This window comes from Ammospiza nelsoni, chromosome 4 (genome assembly GCF_027579445.1).
Source record: "Ammospiza nelsoni isolate bAmmNel1 chromosome 4, bAmmNel1.pri, whole genome shotgun sequence".
In the NCBI taxonomy this organism is placed as follows: Eukaryota; Metazoa; Chordata; class Aves; order Passeriformes; family Passerellidae; genus Ammospiza; species Ammospiza nelsoni.
This window is the reverse complement of record NC_080636.1, coordinates 65,792,681-65,809,967: the sequence shown is the minus strand read 5'-3', so window position 1 is coordinate 65,809,967 and position 17,287 is coordinate 65,792,681. Positions and strand designations below refer to the sequence as shown.

At 39.8% G+C, this 17,287-nt stretch overlaps 1 protein-coding gene across 1 annotated transcript in view; it reads right to left on the bottom strand.

The window, feature by feature from the left end:
* Positions 1-1,275: 1,275 nt before the first annotated feature.
* DKK2 (dickkopf WNT signaling pathway inhibitor 2) overlaps positions 1,276-17,287 on the bottom strand; it is a 38,504-nt gene continuing 22,492 nt past the window's right edge. Inside the window, exons 2-4 of the mRNA XM_059470451.1 lie at positions 4,997-5,147; positions 4,206-4,355; positions 1,276-3,677 (exon numbers count right to left, since the gene is read on the bottom strand). Of these exons, the coding sequence (XP_059326434.1) occupies positions 3,427-3,677; positions 4,206-4,355; positions 4,997-5,147 (552 nt within the window). The 3' untranslated portion in view covers positions 1,276-3,426. The remainder of the gene's footprint in view (positions 3,678-4,205; positions 4,356-4,996; positions 5,148-17,287) is intronic.

The following is a 17,287-nucleotide window of genomic DNA, read 5'->3' as shown; positions in this document are numbered from 1 at the left end:
CATTATTTTTAGGAAAGTTGGTAAGCATTTCCAAAGAGATGTTGCATTGCTGAGGCTATTCTAGGCTAATAGGAAAATTATTTGAATTGTTCAGCAATAACATCTTGTGTACTTGTGTCATGACAGCAGATTTCTGAAACGTTACTAAACCAAACTCATTCTTAATTCCTGTGATGAGTGACACAGTGAGTGAGAGCAATTATCCCAAAATGTAGCTGTTCTTTTATTCTCAAACTGATGTATATTTCCACAAAACATTGACTGACTGTCTTCTAAACAACCAAAGTTCAGTCTTTAGAAACTGCTTGCACACTACTCTATTCAGCTGTGTGGCGCAGCATTTGTGGTGTGCAAGGAACTGCCTGTGCCTATTGTTTTTGTTCCCAGATTAAAACTCTGAAGGCTTTGGCAGTCTTTCCCGAAGTCACTGGGCTCTGAAAATGCTCTCAACTTCATTAAGTTGATGTCAAAAGTGTTGGAATTTTCAAAGGCCTACCAACCAAATACTGCAAATGACAGTAGGTAAACTTTTTCATTTTATACGATCACTTGTGTGATTTGGAGACCATTCCATCCCCAAATGTACATCTGTTGCAGAAAAGGGTTACCAGAAACATGTAACAGGGATATCAAGACCATTGCTCAATAAGCACAGGCATTATTTTGCAATATTTATTGTGCTCTGCAGGAGTTTTCCTGGGATCAAAACTTGGCTGGTTTTATTAACAGTATTCGCAGTTGTGTCACATGGATTGTTTCATGTTATTAGAGCTGAATGCTGTGAGTTGCTATTTCAGAATTGCAAGTTATAGATTTTGCAGGAGTGCATTTGCATGCTGTAGCCTCTAACAAATGCTGTGTAATTTGAATACCACCTTTATCCAGCATGAGTCCCTCTGGTATGTATCGCTATCCAGGAAATGTGTCTGGATACCTTTCCCACTTAACCTGCTTGATTTTACATGACACAACCAGGTGCATTATTTTCAAGATGCATTCTTGAGTGTTTAGGGTTAAACCAACCCAAGAGAAGCATACAGGTAGCTGTCACTTAAACCAGTTTTGTGGAAATGATGTATGGGGATTTCAAGATGACCTTCATGTTCTTTACCAGAACTCAGCCTACATACAGACACAAGTACAATCAGATGTTTTTACTTGCATAGCTAAGAGACACGATTGGTTTTTTTCAAATGATTTGCATGTCTTTCTGTAAAGAACTATTCTTCTTAAGCAGCAGGTGAGGAAAAAAATATGGGTAAGATACTTGGGGAGTAATGTGAAAAGAAATTTAATATATTTAATCTTATTATACATTTTTCTACATTAAATTCAACAGGCTGCAAATATATTTGCTAAAAAGCTTTGTGTAAGAAATATCTCTATAAGAAAATACATCTCATTAAACATTTCCTGTAAATAAATTATCCCAAATAACTGTGTTTTGCAAGAGCAAAATGGGGGGGTAGGCCAATAAGAAGAGCTAAAAATGCTGGGACCCCATTTCTGCAACTCCCCTGCTCATTTTCTCTTATGTGTAGTGAGCACTTGAGCAATGAGAGTGCTTGAGTTCCTCTTCTGAGTATGTGCTGTGTCAGTGTAAATAAAACTTGTAAAATTGGTTCCTGGACTTTTTTAGTATTTTGCAATTTCTGAGCCTTATTCCTGTTTCAGTGATGTTGGAAAATGCTGGAGTAAGAAGAGCTGTTTCCAGTAGGGATGGAGGAGTGTGAAATACTCTTGTGCTTTAGACTCTTATGAAAGATAAGGGCAGTGAAGCTGAGGTCTGTGTCCTAATTAGGAAGGCTGAGTCAAGTGGTGTAGCTAAGCTAAAGCTTTAAGGCATCCCACTGGTGGAAAAATGTGTCAGATAATGGTAATGTGATCTTCAAAGTTAAACTACATACTGGCCTACCCATGTAGTGCAGAACTGAATAAACAGAAAAGTATCTTTTTATCTTTGTATCATAGAACATGAAAATGGGTAATTAAAAATGGGTAATTACAACTTAACAGTAGGTCAATTATAGAATCAGACTTCTTTAAAGTAATATCAGTCTCTTTACCAAAGTTTATACGAAGTAATATTTGAAAATAAGTAAAATTTTAAAAGTTTGAAAAGACCTGGGAGACAAGTCACAGGAGAGAGGCTGTTCTTTTTTAACCAGTACACAAACAACGTAGGGTTGGCAGCTGTTTCCACAGTCTACATATTTCTGTCATTCCTGGCAGAACACTCCAGAGTGAGAGCACATCAGTTTCAGGCTGAATACATGCTGGAGGCTGGTATGCTGTGACATCACATAATGTTTAACAAGTCATTTGTGGTCATGCCATCTTCTTACATCCTCTTCTGCAGGAGAGGAGATGCTCACAGGACCCAACTCCTTTTCCTCTGTTGTCTCGAGAACAAATCCATTATACTGCTGCAGAGTGCCATAAGATGCAAAAATTGAGTTTGTAGCACTATGCTCAAAACATCTCCACAAATGTTAGTTGAACATGTTATATTATAACAGCAACAGAGAAAAAACTTCAAAGATCTTCATGTTAAGCACTTCAACACTGCTATTTCTTTTGGAAATGTCTATAATGCAAGAATGCTTAGGCAAGGAAAGTATATTTAGGACTAATGAGGAACTGCCTGTATATAATTCTGGATTCAGCATGCACACATATTTGCTTCATCTGTTCAACCCAACGCATATTAGCAGTAAACTGAGAAAAATACAAGTAATTAAGTGCCTTACTATGACATTGAACTACATAAAGCATTTCAATTTACCCATGTATAGGAAACAAAACCCTGTTTAAATGCCTCCTCTTAGGTAAACTGCTGCTCTCTTGAAATTTTGAGATGGCCAGTTTTCACCTTCTTCATAAGGGCCTGGAAAACATAGCACTCTTGTCCTGCAGGAGTGCTTCCTTGCTGAATGTCAGCCCTGAATAACGAGGGCATGTGGACATTCACAGTAACTTTATTTCCATTTCTCACACCTGCAATGTGGCCAATAATGTGTTGACAGATGAGTCTCCCTGGCATGCACTGCTTCCTATAGGTGTACAAGGTATACAATTTCTGTAGAAAATCCTTACCACACTGTAGACCCACTGTAGACCCACTGAACCCCTGAAACATCGTGGGACAACACAGTGAGGTAAGTGACATTCATTACCACTCTACTTGTTTGCATAGTAGCATTTCCCACAAACTGGAGAATTATTTACAGGAGAACCACGTGGTAGGTGAACTCCAGCTACACTTGTGTTTGCCACCAGCTCAAAAAGAAATGCATTTGGTGTGACTTATACTCTAACTGTTAATTTAGCCACTCCACTTTCATTTGCAGTCCCCTTTTTCCACCATGCCATAATGCATAAACACATAAAGCCACAGTCACTCAATACTATCTTCCCAATCCTCATTCAGATCTTCTGGCACACATGAAGTCTTGATTTAGAAGAGGAGGTCGCATCTTTCCATACTTTACAAGACAAACCCTTGGCACAGTCACATCGTTGGAAAATCTCCAGTCCATGGGAGCCTTTCTTGCGCTGTTTGGTGCACACCTCCCCCTGATGCAACACAGGCTTGCAAATTTTGGTCCAGAAGTGGCGAGCACAGCAGTGTCCCTCAATGCAGTCTGATGACCGTAGGCAGGGATCGCCTTCGTGTCCTAAAAAGAGAAACCAAATTACTTTACCTCATGGAAAAATGTGAAACTACAGATTCAGTGCAGACTTATGCAAATGGAACTGAGAAAAAGGAGAGGTGATATTTCCACCTGTGGCTATTGGAAGGATGCAAACACAAAAGAAAATATTAATTAGCAAGATTCAAGGGTGTAATTCATGAGACCTGCCATATGACTCAGTAAGGAGAAATTCAGCTGCAGGATTGTAAGCAGAATTACAAGTGTTCAATTACATGGCTGCTACAAGAGGAGGATGTCTGCAGTCTTGCACAACTGATAACATGATTGTCAGTCCACATCTGATACAGAGAAGAAAGCAGATGCTGTTTCAATCACAGAACTGTCGGTTGACATTACATCACTTTCTGAGTCATGCTGTGATCTCTCACAATAGACATTCACTCCCTGTGAAATTACTGCCTATCTCTGGTTTCCACTGCTGTATCTTAACACCAATAACATGATTCATGACCTGAAGAACAGAGCAGTCCAGTCCAAATGTGATCTTACCCTTTATGTGTGACAGCTTGGATCGGGACCTCCCCAGGTTGTGCCATCCCAAATCCTTGCTCGCATAATGACCGTTCTTCTTGTTGCGTGGCCCTTCTAGAGCAGGGATGTGAGGAGTAAGGATGCTTTCAGTCACTGGTATGCAAATACCTGCAAGGAAAAGACAGCCACTCAAAGATTTGAATGAGAGGAAAAGCAGCTGAGAGACATGCCCCGACCAGGTCAGGATGATGAAAGCACCGGGCTTTGGCCTCAGTGAAGCTCAGCTCTAATCACATGTTCATCTCTGGTTCCTGGCACTTAGGCTCACCACAGATCTGCTTCGCTCACTGTCCGACAGTCTCTCTGTCACTCTGGCTTGATGGTCGGAGCCCCTGGAGAGCTTCTTACAGACATCCCTCTCCAGTCTCCATGGAAATGCAATCAGTATGGTTATAACTCTCCCGAGGGAGAGTAGATTCAGGATTCATTAAGTCTCCTTTGCTTCCTTACAATATGACTTCTGTGCAGTCTTCCAGGGAATCAAAGCACACTGAATGTAGAGCTGTGATTTTAGGCAGCATTTTGTGTTTCTCCATCACAAAATATAAGAAAAGACTGGTAGTACCTGAGCCCTGTACTATTAAAGAAAATTAAGCAGAGTGGAACAAAGCAGACAATTAAGTTTTCTTGGCTTAGAAAAAGAAAATCTACCACCCAGGAAAAGATACTGTTGCTGGGAGCACTCATAGCAACAGATGGTGTCAAGAAGGCTGATTTTGTGCAGGAAAGCCCAGGGCTGGCAGCCGTACCGTTGTTGCAGCGGTTCCCGGGGCAGCACATCCCGTCCCGGTGGCAGCGCTTCTTCTTCCTGCGGCACACCATGCACGCGGACGTGGCTTGGTGAGGGCTGTGGCAGTACCGCCCCACCTCACACTCCTTGTCGTTACTGCAGGGATAGGCCTGGAGGGGAACAGAAAGGTCTACAGTGAGGCACGCCTTTGCACAAGGAATGGATGCAGCCTGTTAGAAAAAGAAAAAACAAAACAAGCAAACAAACAAAAACCAAGAAAACAAACTGCCGCTGAAACCTCCAAAATAAAACAGTAGCTGAGGTAACAATTCATGGGGCTAGGAGATGCAACTAGGGGTGCTCCACTGCAGCCACACAGCAATCTTTAAGCCCACACAACTGCTGGTCATTCCATAAAGAATAAGAGAAGCTTGCTCATGGTTTCATCTTTCCTTACTTCAAATGTATATGGGCACAAGAGAATTCATATTTTTGTGGATTCAGGGATATGATTCATAGGCAAGAGCTTAAAACTCCACAATGAACAATCAATACAGCCATGAAAGCCAGTAACAGTACTGAAACACATCCTCCAAAAGGTAGCGTTTAATTTTAAACTCTGAGGAGGTATTCTTCCTTTGGCAGATGTCAAACACACCGGTTTTTATTATCAGTAAGCTCAGTGTTGTCACCATGAGTATCTGCATCACACTTATTCAAATGTCTGTAACTGCACCACTCATCCCAGGCCCACACCAGTGGGACTCCTTGGAAGTGACCAAATGTCACTGGCCAGCATTTCACTTTGATAACCTTTCATTCCCTTCTAGTCTCAGTATACTCCTTATACTTGCCACCTGCTAAACAACACCCTATGGTATGCACCATGGAATGTATTACAGAGCACAAAATATCTTGCATGTTTAATTCCCTACAAGCAGATACATGGGTATACAATTCTTCTCTATTCATCAAAACCAGCATTACCTCATAGGAAAACAGACTTTAAAAAGGAAAAAGCAAAAGCAAAAGCACTGCATTCTCCCATAAAGATAACGAAAACTTTGATCCTAAAAAAGGAAAAGAGAAGATTCATGAAAGAGACACAATGATACACACTGCCACATTCCAGGATGCTTTCTGCTGACTCCCACACAGCTACAACTATGCTATCTGTTTCAATCTAATTTTACTGCCTGTAAAATTAATTACAGATTTTTTTCCCATTCCTCAAAATTATTCTTGAAGCATTTGTTTAAATAAAAAAATGACAATAAATTTTGTGCACTTCCTGAAAAATTACGTTTACATTTCCTCAACTAATTTTCTCCAGTATTTCAAGTAAATAAAACTATTGTTTTTCAAAATTATTTTTCAATTAATTGTTCACCCCCCTCTAAAAAAAGCTCAACTGACTAATTTCCAGTGTAGCATGATTACTTTTCTGTAATAATTTTTGAAATCAAAACATATATTTCTCTCAGAAAAGAAAAACTTCAAGGTCTTTAAGAATACATTTTGAAAGTTGTTTCTTTAGGTGAAGAAACTCTTGTTTACCTATTTTCATGTGATTCTGTTGAGAATCACATAAGAAACAAGAGGTCTTCAAAGAAAACCTAATTTGTCTCATGTCAGTAGTGGGAGGGGAAACTATGCCATTTCTCATGTGACTTCATTAGTTGTTTGTCAAAATTTACTTTACAGTACCAAAAGTGCTGGCTGGGTATTTCCCAAGTGCTGTTGCCTCATTACTTCTGTCCTCTGAATATGTGCCTTTGAGAATTTTTCCAGGGTGCAGCTGTTTGGAGTAATCTGAACTATGTGGAAGTCTTTTAGCCTTAAGAATGGACATTTCCTCAAGAATATGAAATCAAAGAAGGCCAGATCTTTTAAGCTAGAAGTACCAATAAAAGACAAATAGTAATACCTTTTTGGTACTCTTAAGGCATAAGCAGATTCTACTTATTCTAAGTGGAGCTAAAGTGTTCTTTCCTCAATCTCATCACTCCTGTCCCTCATTTTTCCAAAACTAATAAATAAAACTGACCTAAAATTTATTATATAGTTACCATAAAAGTAAGATTTTCCTTAGGTAAATTGTACCTTACTAACTTATGGATCTTACAATGCAAAAATAAAGCGATTTTATATAGATTTGTGCATGGTTAGACTGAGTTTGGAAAATACTAACTCTGCTAGCTGGAGGAAATGCAAATAAAAAACAGATGGACTGGCTGAAATCTGGAGATGAAGGCATTTTAGACCCTTGTCTGTCATCAAGACCTTCACAACCGCATCTTTTTTCCAATATGGGCATGTGGCATACACCTGCAACTTGTCAGCAAGAAGCCTACTTGCAGTTTTATTTTGGTTCCTCAAATTGCTTCTTAAAAAAAAGACTTCCCTGATCCTGAATGGTGCTAATGAATGCTCTCACATACCATATCTAGTGATTGTTTTACTTTTGGCTTTTAAGCTGAGTGACATGAAAAAGATATTTTAAGATATGCATCTAATTGTCAGTTCTACGCTCTGTCCTTGAGAATGGTGAAAGTAACAAAAGACAACTTCAAAAATTGCTAGGAAAATCAACAGAACCCAGCCTTTCTTCCCAATCTAGAGCCCATTCCTAAATAAAAATGATACTTCTGAATTGCAATAAGCCAAAACTGACCTACCTAAGGCAAATGACTGCAGCACATCAAAAAATGTCTGTTACATGTAGCTTAGATAATAACTAATAGGTCCACTCAAAAGACCAGCTACCAGCCAGCCATACAAGAAACCCTCTTGCAAATGCCTGCTGCCACCAACTATTTTGATCTGCCAAAATCACTATCGATTTATAGCCTGGCTATCAATCACAGGACCTTGAAACAAAAATACCTCTATAGCCTTGTATCTGTTTCCTAGTCACTAGACATTCATTAGAATAGAAATAACTCCTGCTCTCAGCAGAGTAATTCCTATTGCTGTGTAGCATTCATTATAGAAACAGAAAAATAAAATAACATATTGTGTACTTAGCCTTGGCTAGCAGGAGGGAAATGCATCCATAATTATTCCTTTATTGTCAGTTGAGTCAATCTAGGTATACTTCTTTAAAATACAGGGTAAAGAAAACATACTTGTAAAAACGTGCATGTTAACTATTATCTATGTAAAAGTCAAGGTTTCCAAAATCTCCTGCACCACAGTGCCTGGAACAGAGTCTTTACGTTCAGAGAATTGAAGAGAACATTTCCTATATACAACACAAAGACACAGATCAGTCCCAGATGGAGAGGGAAGAAGCAAGCTGTAAACCAGTTCTACTTCCCCAGCAATGATAACTAATTCTATAAGGCACATCATCCCTTCACATTCTTCAGCTACACATATCATTTTCTGGTTGTAAATCTCCATCCACTAAACACAGCTTTGATAGCATGGGAAACCAGATGAAACTGGGATAAAATACGTAGCACTCTCTGAAGTTGCATTTAAACAATCTTATTTTTTTATCCCGCTTGCAGGCAATCAAGTCACCCGTAGCATGACATGAACTAGATGTCCTCTGTGATAATGAGTCACATTTTCAGAATGTGTTGTCTGATTAAGAGCATTGTTTTTCCTAAGCCATTCCAATTAGCTTTGTATCCCTGTATAAAAGACACTGTTGATTACTTGTCCAAAACTGTACAGCAAAGGGATTTTTTCAATGTTGGAGGATTCAGGCTAGATGTTGAAATGGGTGTTGCTTGTGCTGCGCCAAAATGTCACCTGCATCAGTCCACCAAGACTAACCCTTACCAGTCAGGTCACAACAATACTGAGATGTTAAACTTTTCTCTTGGGGAGAGAGAATATTCCTTCCCTTCTGAATTTATATTCAAAATTTCATGAATGCATGATAGAAATACTCAAGGAAATTTATGCAGAGGATAGAGGACAAAAGTTGGGGATTTTTATAGTTGAACAAGTCCTTCCAAGCACTAAGATCTTCCTTTTTATATTAACTTCCCAGGAAGGCTGTGTAAGGAACTGATTGTCTACATTTTATGGTTAAGTGGGTAATGTCATTCCCACGATCTGAGAATCATGCAGCAGTGAGGTTTATGCTTACCTTTGTCTTTCTCCTTCTGACAGAGGAGCTCTTAGCCCCTTTTCTCAGTGCAATGACACTTTCTTGATATTTTTACTGGAATCATTTGCTATCACATATATTTTATAGGTACCACAGAGTTTCACTGCAAGCTGTAGCAATATTAAGTGGTGAGACTGTTGTGCTAAGAAGTCAAACAATTTGAGTCTCTCTGTCTGGCACTATAAAACGTAATGGAGAAGCACTCCAGGGGGAAGAGTAAGACAGACACTGTAATGTGCTGAAGGGTGAGAAGACTGATGGCAAACATACTTTATTGAGCTTTGGGAGATAAGGTCTCGAATTTCAGCATGGCCTCCAGCAAATATTTGAAGAGCATATTCCCAGCCAGTGTCTTAATCACCAGGCTCTCATCTGCTCGTATTAGGATGTTTCATTTGTTTTTATGCTGAAGTACCCCACACCGTACTAGGTAATTACAAGTCAGTGAAAGGCAGGAAGAGTCACTGGCATTTTTACCTAGACTGTGTCATCACTTATCCAGCACAAGCAGTTGAGACACTGCTGGCTTCAGACCTGCCTTCAATGCTGACAGGAGCTGTGCCCAAATAGGTGTTTTGATGGAAAAGATATCAGTAGTGATTCCCCCAAAAGCAATTAACTTTTTTTAAAAAACACATCATAAAATCCAAGTGCAGAGTCAGTCCTGGCAGAAAATCATGGCTACTATCCCTCCCAGCAGAAGAAACAGCATGGAGATTGTCCATTAGCCTTTCACTGCGGATGCCAAGCAGCATTCAGTGAGACAGATGAATTTCATGTACCACAGAAATGACAGTACCACTGCATGTATTGTTCTGCATACCCTGCCAGATTTGGTCCATACAATCATTTCCTGATTATAGTGGAGACTGAGTGGAAGAGGAGAAAAGCTACAACCAGTGGTATAGCCAGGAAGTGAGAGCTCTCCAGAGCTACCAGGTCAGTCCTTCATCATCCTCTCTCACTTGACATTGAGGCAGTAGCTATATTGCAAAGGTGAGACAAGGGACTAAAGGAAATGGACATATATATTAACCCAGGAATGGCCTTGCTTCCCTGGTACCCATATGTCAGAAAACTAATTTAAGCTTTTATTCAGTTGTGTGCATATTATCCTTATTTACTAATATCCTGTGCAAATACCTGTGCCACTAGGCTGTGCTACCACATACTACAGACATCTGCTGTCAAAATCTCTTCTATATCACATCTACACAACCTTTTATATTCATACAATGTCTGTGAGACTGGTTGCCACAAATGAATTGGTACTGCAACTCAGTTTATTATTCACTTGTTACTTAAGAAAAAAAAAAGTTATTTTCTCCATTTCAATTAATCATTCTTCTGTACATTTTAAAATAATGACTGTGAAGGAGATGGAAGCTGAATTCTCTGTAGCCAGTATGCTGGCTACATGATCAAAACTGTCCTGAACTATAGGCAAGAGGACAGAGTTTCCAACCTCCACTTGAGAGATGAACAAAAGAGCTTATTTGCCTTTAGTCTTGGGCATATTGCTTAATATTCCAAAGCCATCAGGCACAATGAAGCAACCAACTGGCTCAGTCATGGTGAGAGTCTCTCCTTCCCATCCTGCTTTGGACAGGACAGAACTATCTTTCAGAGCAAGGACTTGATCCCCATGGAGCAAACATATGAAATAGCCACAGGGGTGCCATGTTTTCTTTTTCTTTTCTCTTTCTCTGAAGAATTAGTAATCCAAATTAAAAGCATGCCAATAAATTAGGAAATGCAAACATATGCTTTAACCAAGTAGCCTGCTGTCAAGACTAACTACAAAGAATGCAAGTCATTGTTTGGCTCCCCAGTTGGGCCTGATTCTGAGTTGGGTCTCAAATTTGTTTTGGCCTTTAACAGATCAACATTGGTGGGACAGTTGTATGCAACATGTGGCCTGTAGAGCTAAATGAGTACATCACATGTGGGATTTGTCCTACTCGCCTCTTTGGAGACAGAGTGAAGATTCTCTCAGAAGTCTGAGAGAAATCCTAACATGATCTCACAGGATACAAACCTTAGTAACAATGGAAATAACAGCTCTTTATCCAGCACCATATGAATGTGATAAAGCAGAATGGAGGGGGTAAGAGGGGAATTCAAAGCCTTTTAATAACCAACAAACAAAGCAAACTCCCAACTCTTTGTGGGTTGTCTTTTTCCCTGCAAGGCAACTAAACTACTTACTGAGAGCTTCTCAGGTGTATCCAGAAAAATCCACCTTTGACAGACTCCAGCCTAACTTTCTCCTAGCTGCTAAGCAGACATATAGGTTAAGATGTGCAAGAGAAATTACCATTATTTACTATTTTATTATTAATCCCAAACAAGAAAAGCATTTATCAGCAGCCATCTGGAGTGATGTATTTTTCCCACAGCACTGCTGATGTTGCTTTTTTCTATTCTTAGCTCAGCAGAGGCATAGATGATAGCGAGGGATCTCACTGTGTGCAAGCACAAAGCCACGGTTAATTTATCCCACAGAGGAAATCATGCTGTGCTCTCAGACAGCTCCAGACATGGATCCTGTCTCAGACTGAGAAACCAGAAACTCTCAACTCTCAGTGACTGCTGTGGCACAGATCCTTCCTAAAAGAAAAACTTAACAGTAGTTGCAATGAAACAGTTTTACTTCTTTCAGTTGCCGTAGCAAGCTTAATGATTCAATTTTTCTCACCAAACCTTGTTTTTGTTAATATGACTCTGACCCATTTCTCTCTCAGACCTAAAGAGAAAAGTGCCATATTCAGCCTCTAGATTCAGTACAAGCACTTTCTTCTAGAGATAATTTATTTTTAACTCTTCAATTTAACACAACACTGCTGTTACATGAGGTCTGATTCACAGAGTGCTACATCATGGATACATATATTGCAGCTTCCAAAGATCATTCCGTCAAACTGTGTGGATAATGGTCCCAGAAGCCTGCATTATTAAACAATAAATATTCATTTTTCAAAGGAATTCTCAATCCACTGCTAGACCACCAGGGAAAGAACATTTCTATGACCTGCAGTAGTCCAGCTCTCATGATTTGCTAGAGCCAAAGAAAACTCAGATCTTAACAACCAGAAAACAAACCTCACTGAGGTCCCTCTGAACCAACTGAGGCAAGACTCACAGGGGTCCTCTCGCAAGTTTTCCTTGTCCAAACAATAATGCCATGGAAAACAACATCCTGTTCTGCAAGCACTAGGCATTTTTGGAGGGAGCTGTGCTCAGGGGGAGTGTGTAGCTGCATCTGGTGGAAAGAAAGTTCAGACACCTCCAAATAAACAGGGGAGCTGTGCTGCCCAATTTCACACAGCTCTAGTCAGTGTTAGCAGCGACTCTCCCAGTGCAGACAGGAAAAAACCTCCAAAGATTTTCCTGAATGATATCTCACTCAATGTGACCCTATGGGTCTCTCAGCCCATATAACTAATTTCAACAAGCATTTTAGGTCTAGACTATCTAGATCACTCCAACCTATTCTATAGCTTATTAATCTACATCTTCTCTTAAGAACTACCTACATTTTGTGTCCTACTGGGAGAGGGTAGTATCTGTTTAAAGCTGGCCCTGGTTTCAGAAAGACATATGGAGGAAGGTAATCTGAAAGAATGCAAGTGGATCAGCAAAATTTCCTGGAGGATACTATTATCTCAGTTTAACTTGCCTTAATTCAGTGCATTTTACATGTGGCATGAAAGTATAAACACAAATGTTTAACACATTTAGAATAATCCACCTTAAAATTTTATTGAACTTAATTCACCTTCAATTCCTCACCATACTTCTCTAAATTTTAAAATAATGACTGTGAAGGAGGTGGAAGCTGACCTCAGTAAAAGCAGGTAAAACCAGAAATGAGTTACATTTACAAGTAACTTAAGGGGCAGCACAGTATGCCCAAAATATGCACAGATGTACATTGCTTATCACAGAACAGCATCAAACTTGCTCCAGAATACAGCATGTACATTGCTGTCCCTGAGGGAGCACAGCTATGAGTTTTCCAATTCTATCCCATCTTTAACACAAATTATCACCCATAGGTCCATATTGGCATCACTCTGCTGAATCCTCTTTTCTCAAAGGAAGCAAACTATGTTTCCTGCCCCATGCACAGTGTACATACAGAGGTGCTCAGCTTTTCCCTGTCTACCTGGTATTGTGACCATGATATTTCATAGCAGTGTTTCCTCCTCAACATTTAGAGAGATCACGAGCCACCTACTCTGCTTGATTTTGAAGGTGGCTTCCTGCTCTGTAGAACTGGGACCTTACAGAAGAGATGATTAAAGAAGGTACAAAAATTTGGGGAACATTCAGTTTGACCTCAAATCTTACAGGCTCTGTCTCAATGTGTCTGATTCATGTTGTTTGGTGAACCAGCAGCAGCAGCATCACAACAGAGTATCAAAACAATGTTGGGTAATCTTTGAAGTCAACAGTGTAGCTCTAAATCAATACGACAGAAAGCCTCCAAGTCTTGATTTTATGTCATTTTCGAATGCATCACCAAAGGCTGCTCAAAGAATGAAGGTTTGTTAAGACATACTTTGTTCTATGTCCAGTCTTTTCAGCAGACTGTTCTTGCCCTTTTATCTCTGCCTTTTCCCCACTCGTTTTCAGATGAAAACAGCTAGCAGACCCTATGGCTCCTTAAGTACCAGGCATTAAAACAGAGGGAAATAGATGATGTGGTTGGGTGTAGAATAACACTCTTGGAAACTGGCAGCGAGTTACTGCTTAACACCTGGGTTTGAACATCTACAAATCATGGCACACTGTCAAGGTGGAGCTCTTACTGGGAGCCATCTCTGCAAGCATGTATACAGAGCAAGAAAAATGAGATGACAGCTTTACCTTCTGTAGTATTCCTACTAAGCAAGTAAACTGCCTTTGCTTTCAAACATTCACAAATTCTAGAAAAATGAGGGGAAAACCTGTCTTACTGAAGTCAGTGCAAAAACTCTTCTTTGTCTGCTACACTGCCTGGAGAGAGAATGTTTTCAGGTTATAAACATTTGTGCAGCATCGGCAGTCCTCACCCTGGAAATGACTCTTTGCTATTCCTTACAGAATACACATTGCATTGCAGAATTCAAAGCATTTAAGACACCATTTTTCAAAATGCGCTTTCTCTGCTTCTCATATTTAAAAGGAGAGCCCTGAAAGCATGAGTTTGTGGCAGATGGAGAGACAGCCAGATGCCTTATGTCTGAAAAGGATGAACTGCAGTCTCCACCTCAGCAGACTGCTGACCACAATCTAACATCATCATTGAATGCCAGCATTATTGTCTCCTTCCCTGATGGTCATCTGTGTGGGAACACCTGACTCATATGGCTCTCCCAACCCCCAGTTCTTTCTCTTTGCGTCAGAAACCACCACTGACATCTGATATTCCAAACACCTTCCCTCTCTTCCTCTTCTACATGAGTCCCTCTGCAACATGATGGCTGTGACTGCTCCATTGCAGGGGGAGCTGAGAATGCCAAAGCACCTACAGAGAATGGAAATCAGATGTCAAAATTCCATCAGCTTTAATGTCAGAACAACAAACCAGCTCTGAGGTACCTGCAACAGCTCCCACTTTCCAATCTCTTGTACAACAGATGATTCAGAGGCATTGCCACAGAAGTCCATGAGTTTTAAGGAAAAAGAAAGAAACAAAAAAAGTTATTATTTCTTCAGTTTTTACAATTGGTCTGCACGAGTGAGACTGACAAACAGGACAAGTCAATAATGCAGCTGGGGGCTTTCCTTTTCATAGCACCAAGAAGGATTACAGTATGAGAGTATAGCTTCTCATCCTGACTCATTCTAGGAGCAGTTTTGCTTGGATGAGGAGTCAGCAGTGCCTATGCAGTGGGAGAACCTGCAGAAAACCAGTTGTCCTGGGAAAACACCTGGTCACAGCCCCCTGAGGGCACAGGCAACCTCTGTGAAGTGCTTAGACTCATATTGCTGCTCAGCTGACTCTTCAGTAAGAGTAAAATGAAAAATTGTAATTCTAGGCTATTAAGGCAAATTATCACAGTTTACTCAATGAAGGCCAAAGATGACAAAGGGAAAGGATTCCTAAAAGCTCCATTAAAAATGCCATTGTACTCTTATTATATGATTAAGTTGGAACTGCCTACCAAATTCAGCCTGTGGTAAATAACGTAGCAATCAAGGTTTCAACACTATTCACCCTTTTACCCCCTTTTCTTTTAAAATGCTCCTGGTTAATTTTGCATAAACAAGAAAACAGGAACAGCACAGCAAGGCAAGAATAGCTTGTGAGTAAAACCAGATGAAGACTAACATATTTACATAGTGTAATGACTTCACTATTAATTCAAACAAACCCAGACCCCAATTCTCAGAAGAGAGAGCGAGCACATGCAGTCCAGGAGGCAAGAACAGGGTGGCTTCAGACTACATTTATGTCTGCAGCCCCTGAGTTAGTAGAGACTGCTCTTAGTTTCAGTCTGCAATAGTCACTGGGGGACCATCTTTCATTCCAGACACTGTACTCTGACTACACCCTCTTCTCAATCTTATGGGCCCCTTTCCATTTTCAAGCAAGGCTTCCTTTAATGCTAGGGACCATAACACAAAAGGGACAGAACAGTAGGATTTCAGAAAATATCTGATTTGTATGGAAAAAAACTCCACCTAATCCGAGGAAATGAAAGAAAAAAGAGAGGGGAAAGAAAGAAAGAAAAATAATCCTATACAATTTCTGAACGCAGCCAAAATGGACACTGTTCTATTCTAGTCATCGTTAGCAAGCAATTACATTGAATTCTGACATTTAACATGGAATTAGCTCTAAATCTCTTCTCCACCCTCAAAGTAAACTGTTCTGCTGCTGAGACATGCATTTATCCTCTTCCCTGGTACCTTTTATCCTATCTTCTGAACTTATGTTTTCAAGTACTCTCTTCTTGTCTGAAAATAATATTCTTTATGTGGAGTTACAGAACATTCTTTTGTTCCTCGATGTCTTGGATGTTGGTCAACAAAAAGTCATTAAAAAGTTTAATCCCCTGTGTTTGGCACTACATCAGACTGAGAGCAATTTCTTTGTAACAGCCTTTGGAATAAATAAGCATTAAAACGGGGGTGCTTTTTCCTTATACTGGTCACCCACACTTTATAGTGGGTGGCCCTTTCATTTATCCCATTACTATATTTCCACTTCTAAAGCTAAGCCAGATGCAGCAACCTGATACTACTTTTTAGTTCTCGCAACTTTATTGTAGTGAAAACTTCCGTGTATATCTGATTCTTGTTAGGAAAGGCAAAGAAGCAGGAACCATGGTAATATTGCACCACCTTCTTGACAACTTCTATTCTGCATGAGCTGCATTCCCCAGGGTACTGCATGCTTCATTAGCAGGCATTTTCCACATTTATATGCCCTGGATTGCAAACATAGAGTCATCCTGTATCTGGCCTCCTCTTGCTGGCATTGTAACCTTGCCCAGAGGCAGCCTCTGGGTGCTGTGTTGTCTAGGTGCTGTGCTTTCTTAAAATTGTACATGATCAGTTCTTTACCTGCTAGACAGTCTACACAGCGAAACCAACAAGGGCAGAAAAGATTTCAAGTGTTTTACTTCATTGGTTTTGTCTGCCTTTATTTTTTTCTTTCTTATTTCCTTTAAGCAGATGGACACAAGGTAGTGGAGTATAAATGACTTGCTGTGCCAAGGCCACATAAGTACACAGAACAGAAACAATTCATTTAACTGTATAATTATTTCTTTTTTTTTTTTTCTGAATTTGTACCCGTCTTTTCAGATGTGCTAAATATAAGTGATAATAACTGCAATAATTATCTCCTTTACAGAGAGACACAAACACAAATCAAGATGGCCATATTTTCCAGCCAAGTGGGAAAAAATGTATCCTACTTTTGAGTGATACCCATGGAAGCATAGTTTAGAGAAATAACTTGATTTTTAAAAACATATTTTACAGACAAACTCAGAACTGGCAAAATCTTTTAGAACATGGCTATGAGCAGAGTTCTCCTTAAATTTCATGCTGAAATCAAACATTGACCATGGCTATGTAATCGTGACAAGAAAAGATTTCCTTCCTTACTTTTTGCTACAGTGTTTGCTGGAAGACAAACAGTAGTAGTAGATATGAGGATATGACTTGCTGTTTCCCTATACTTCA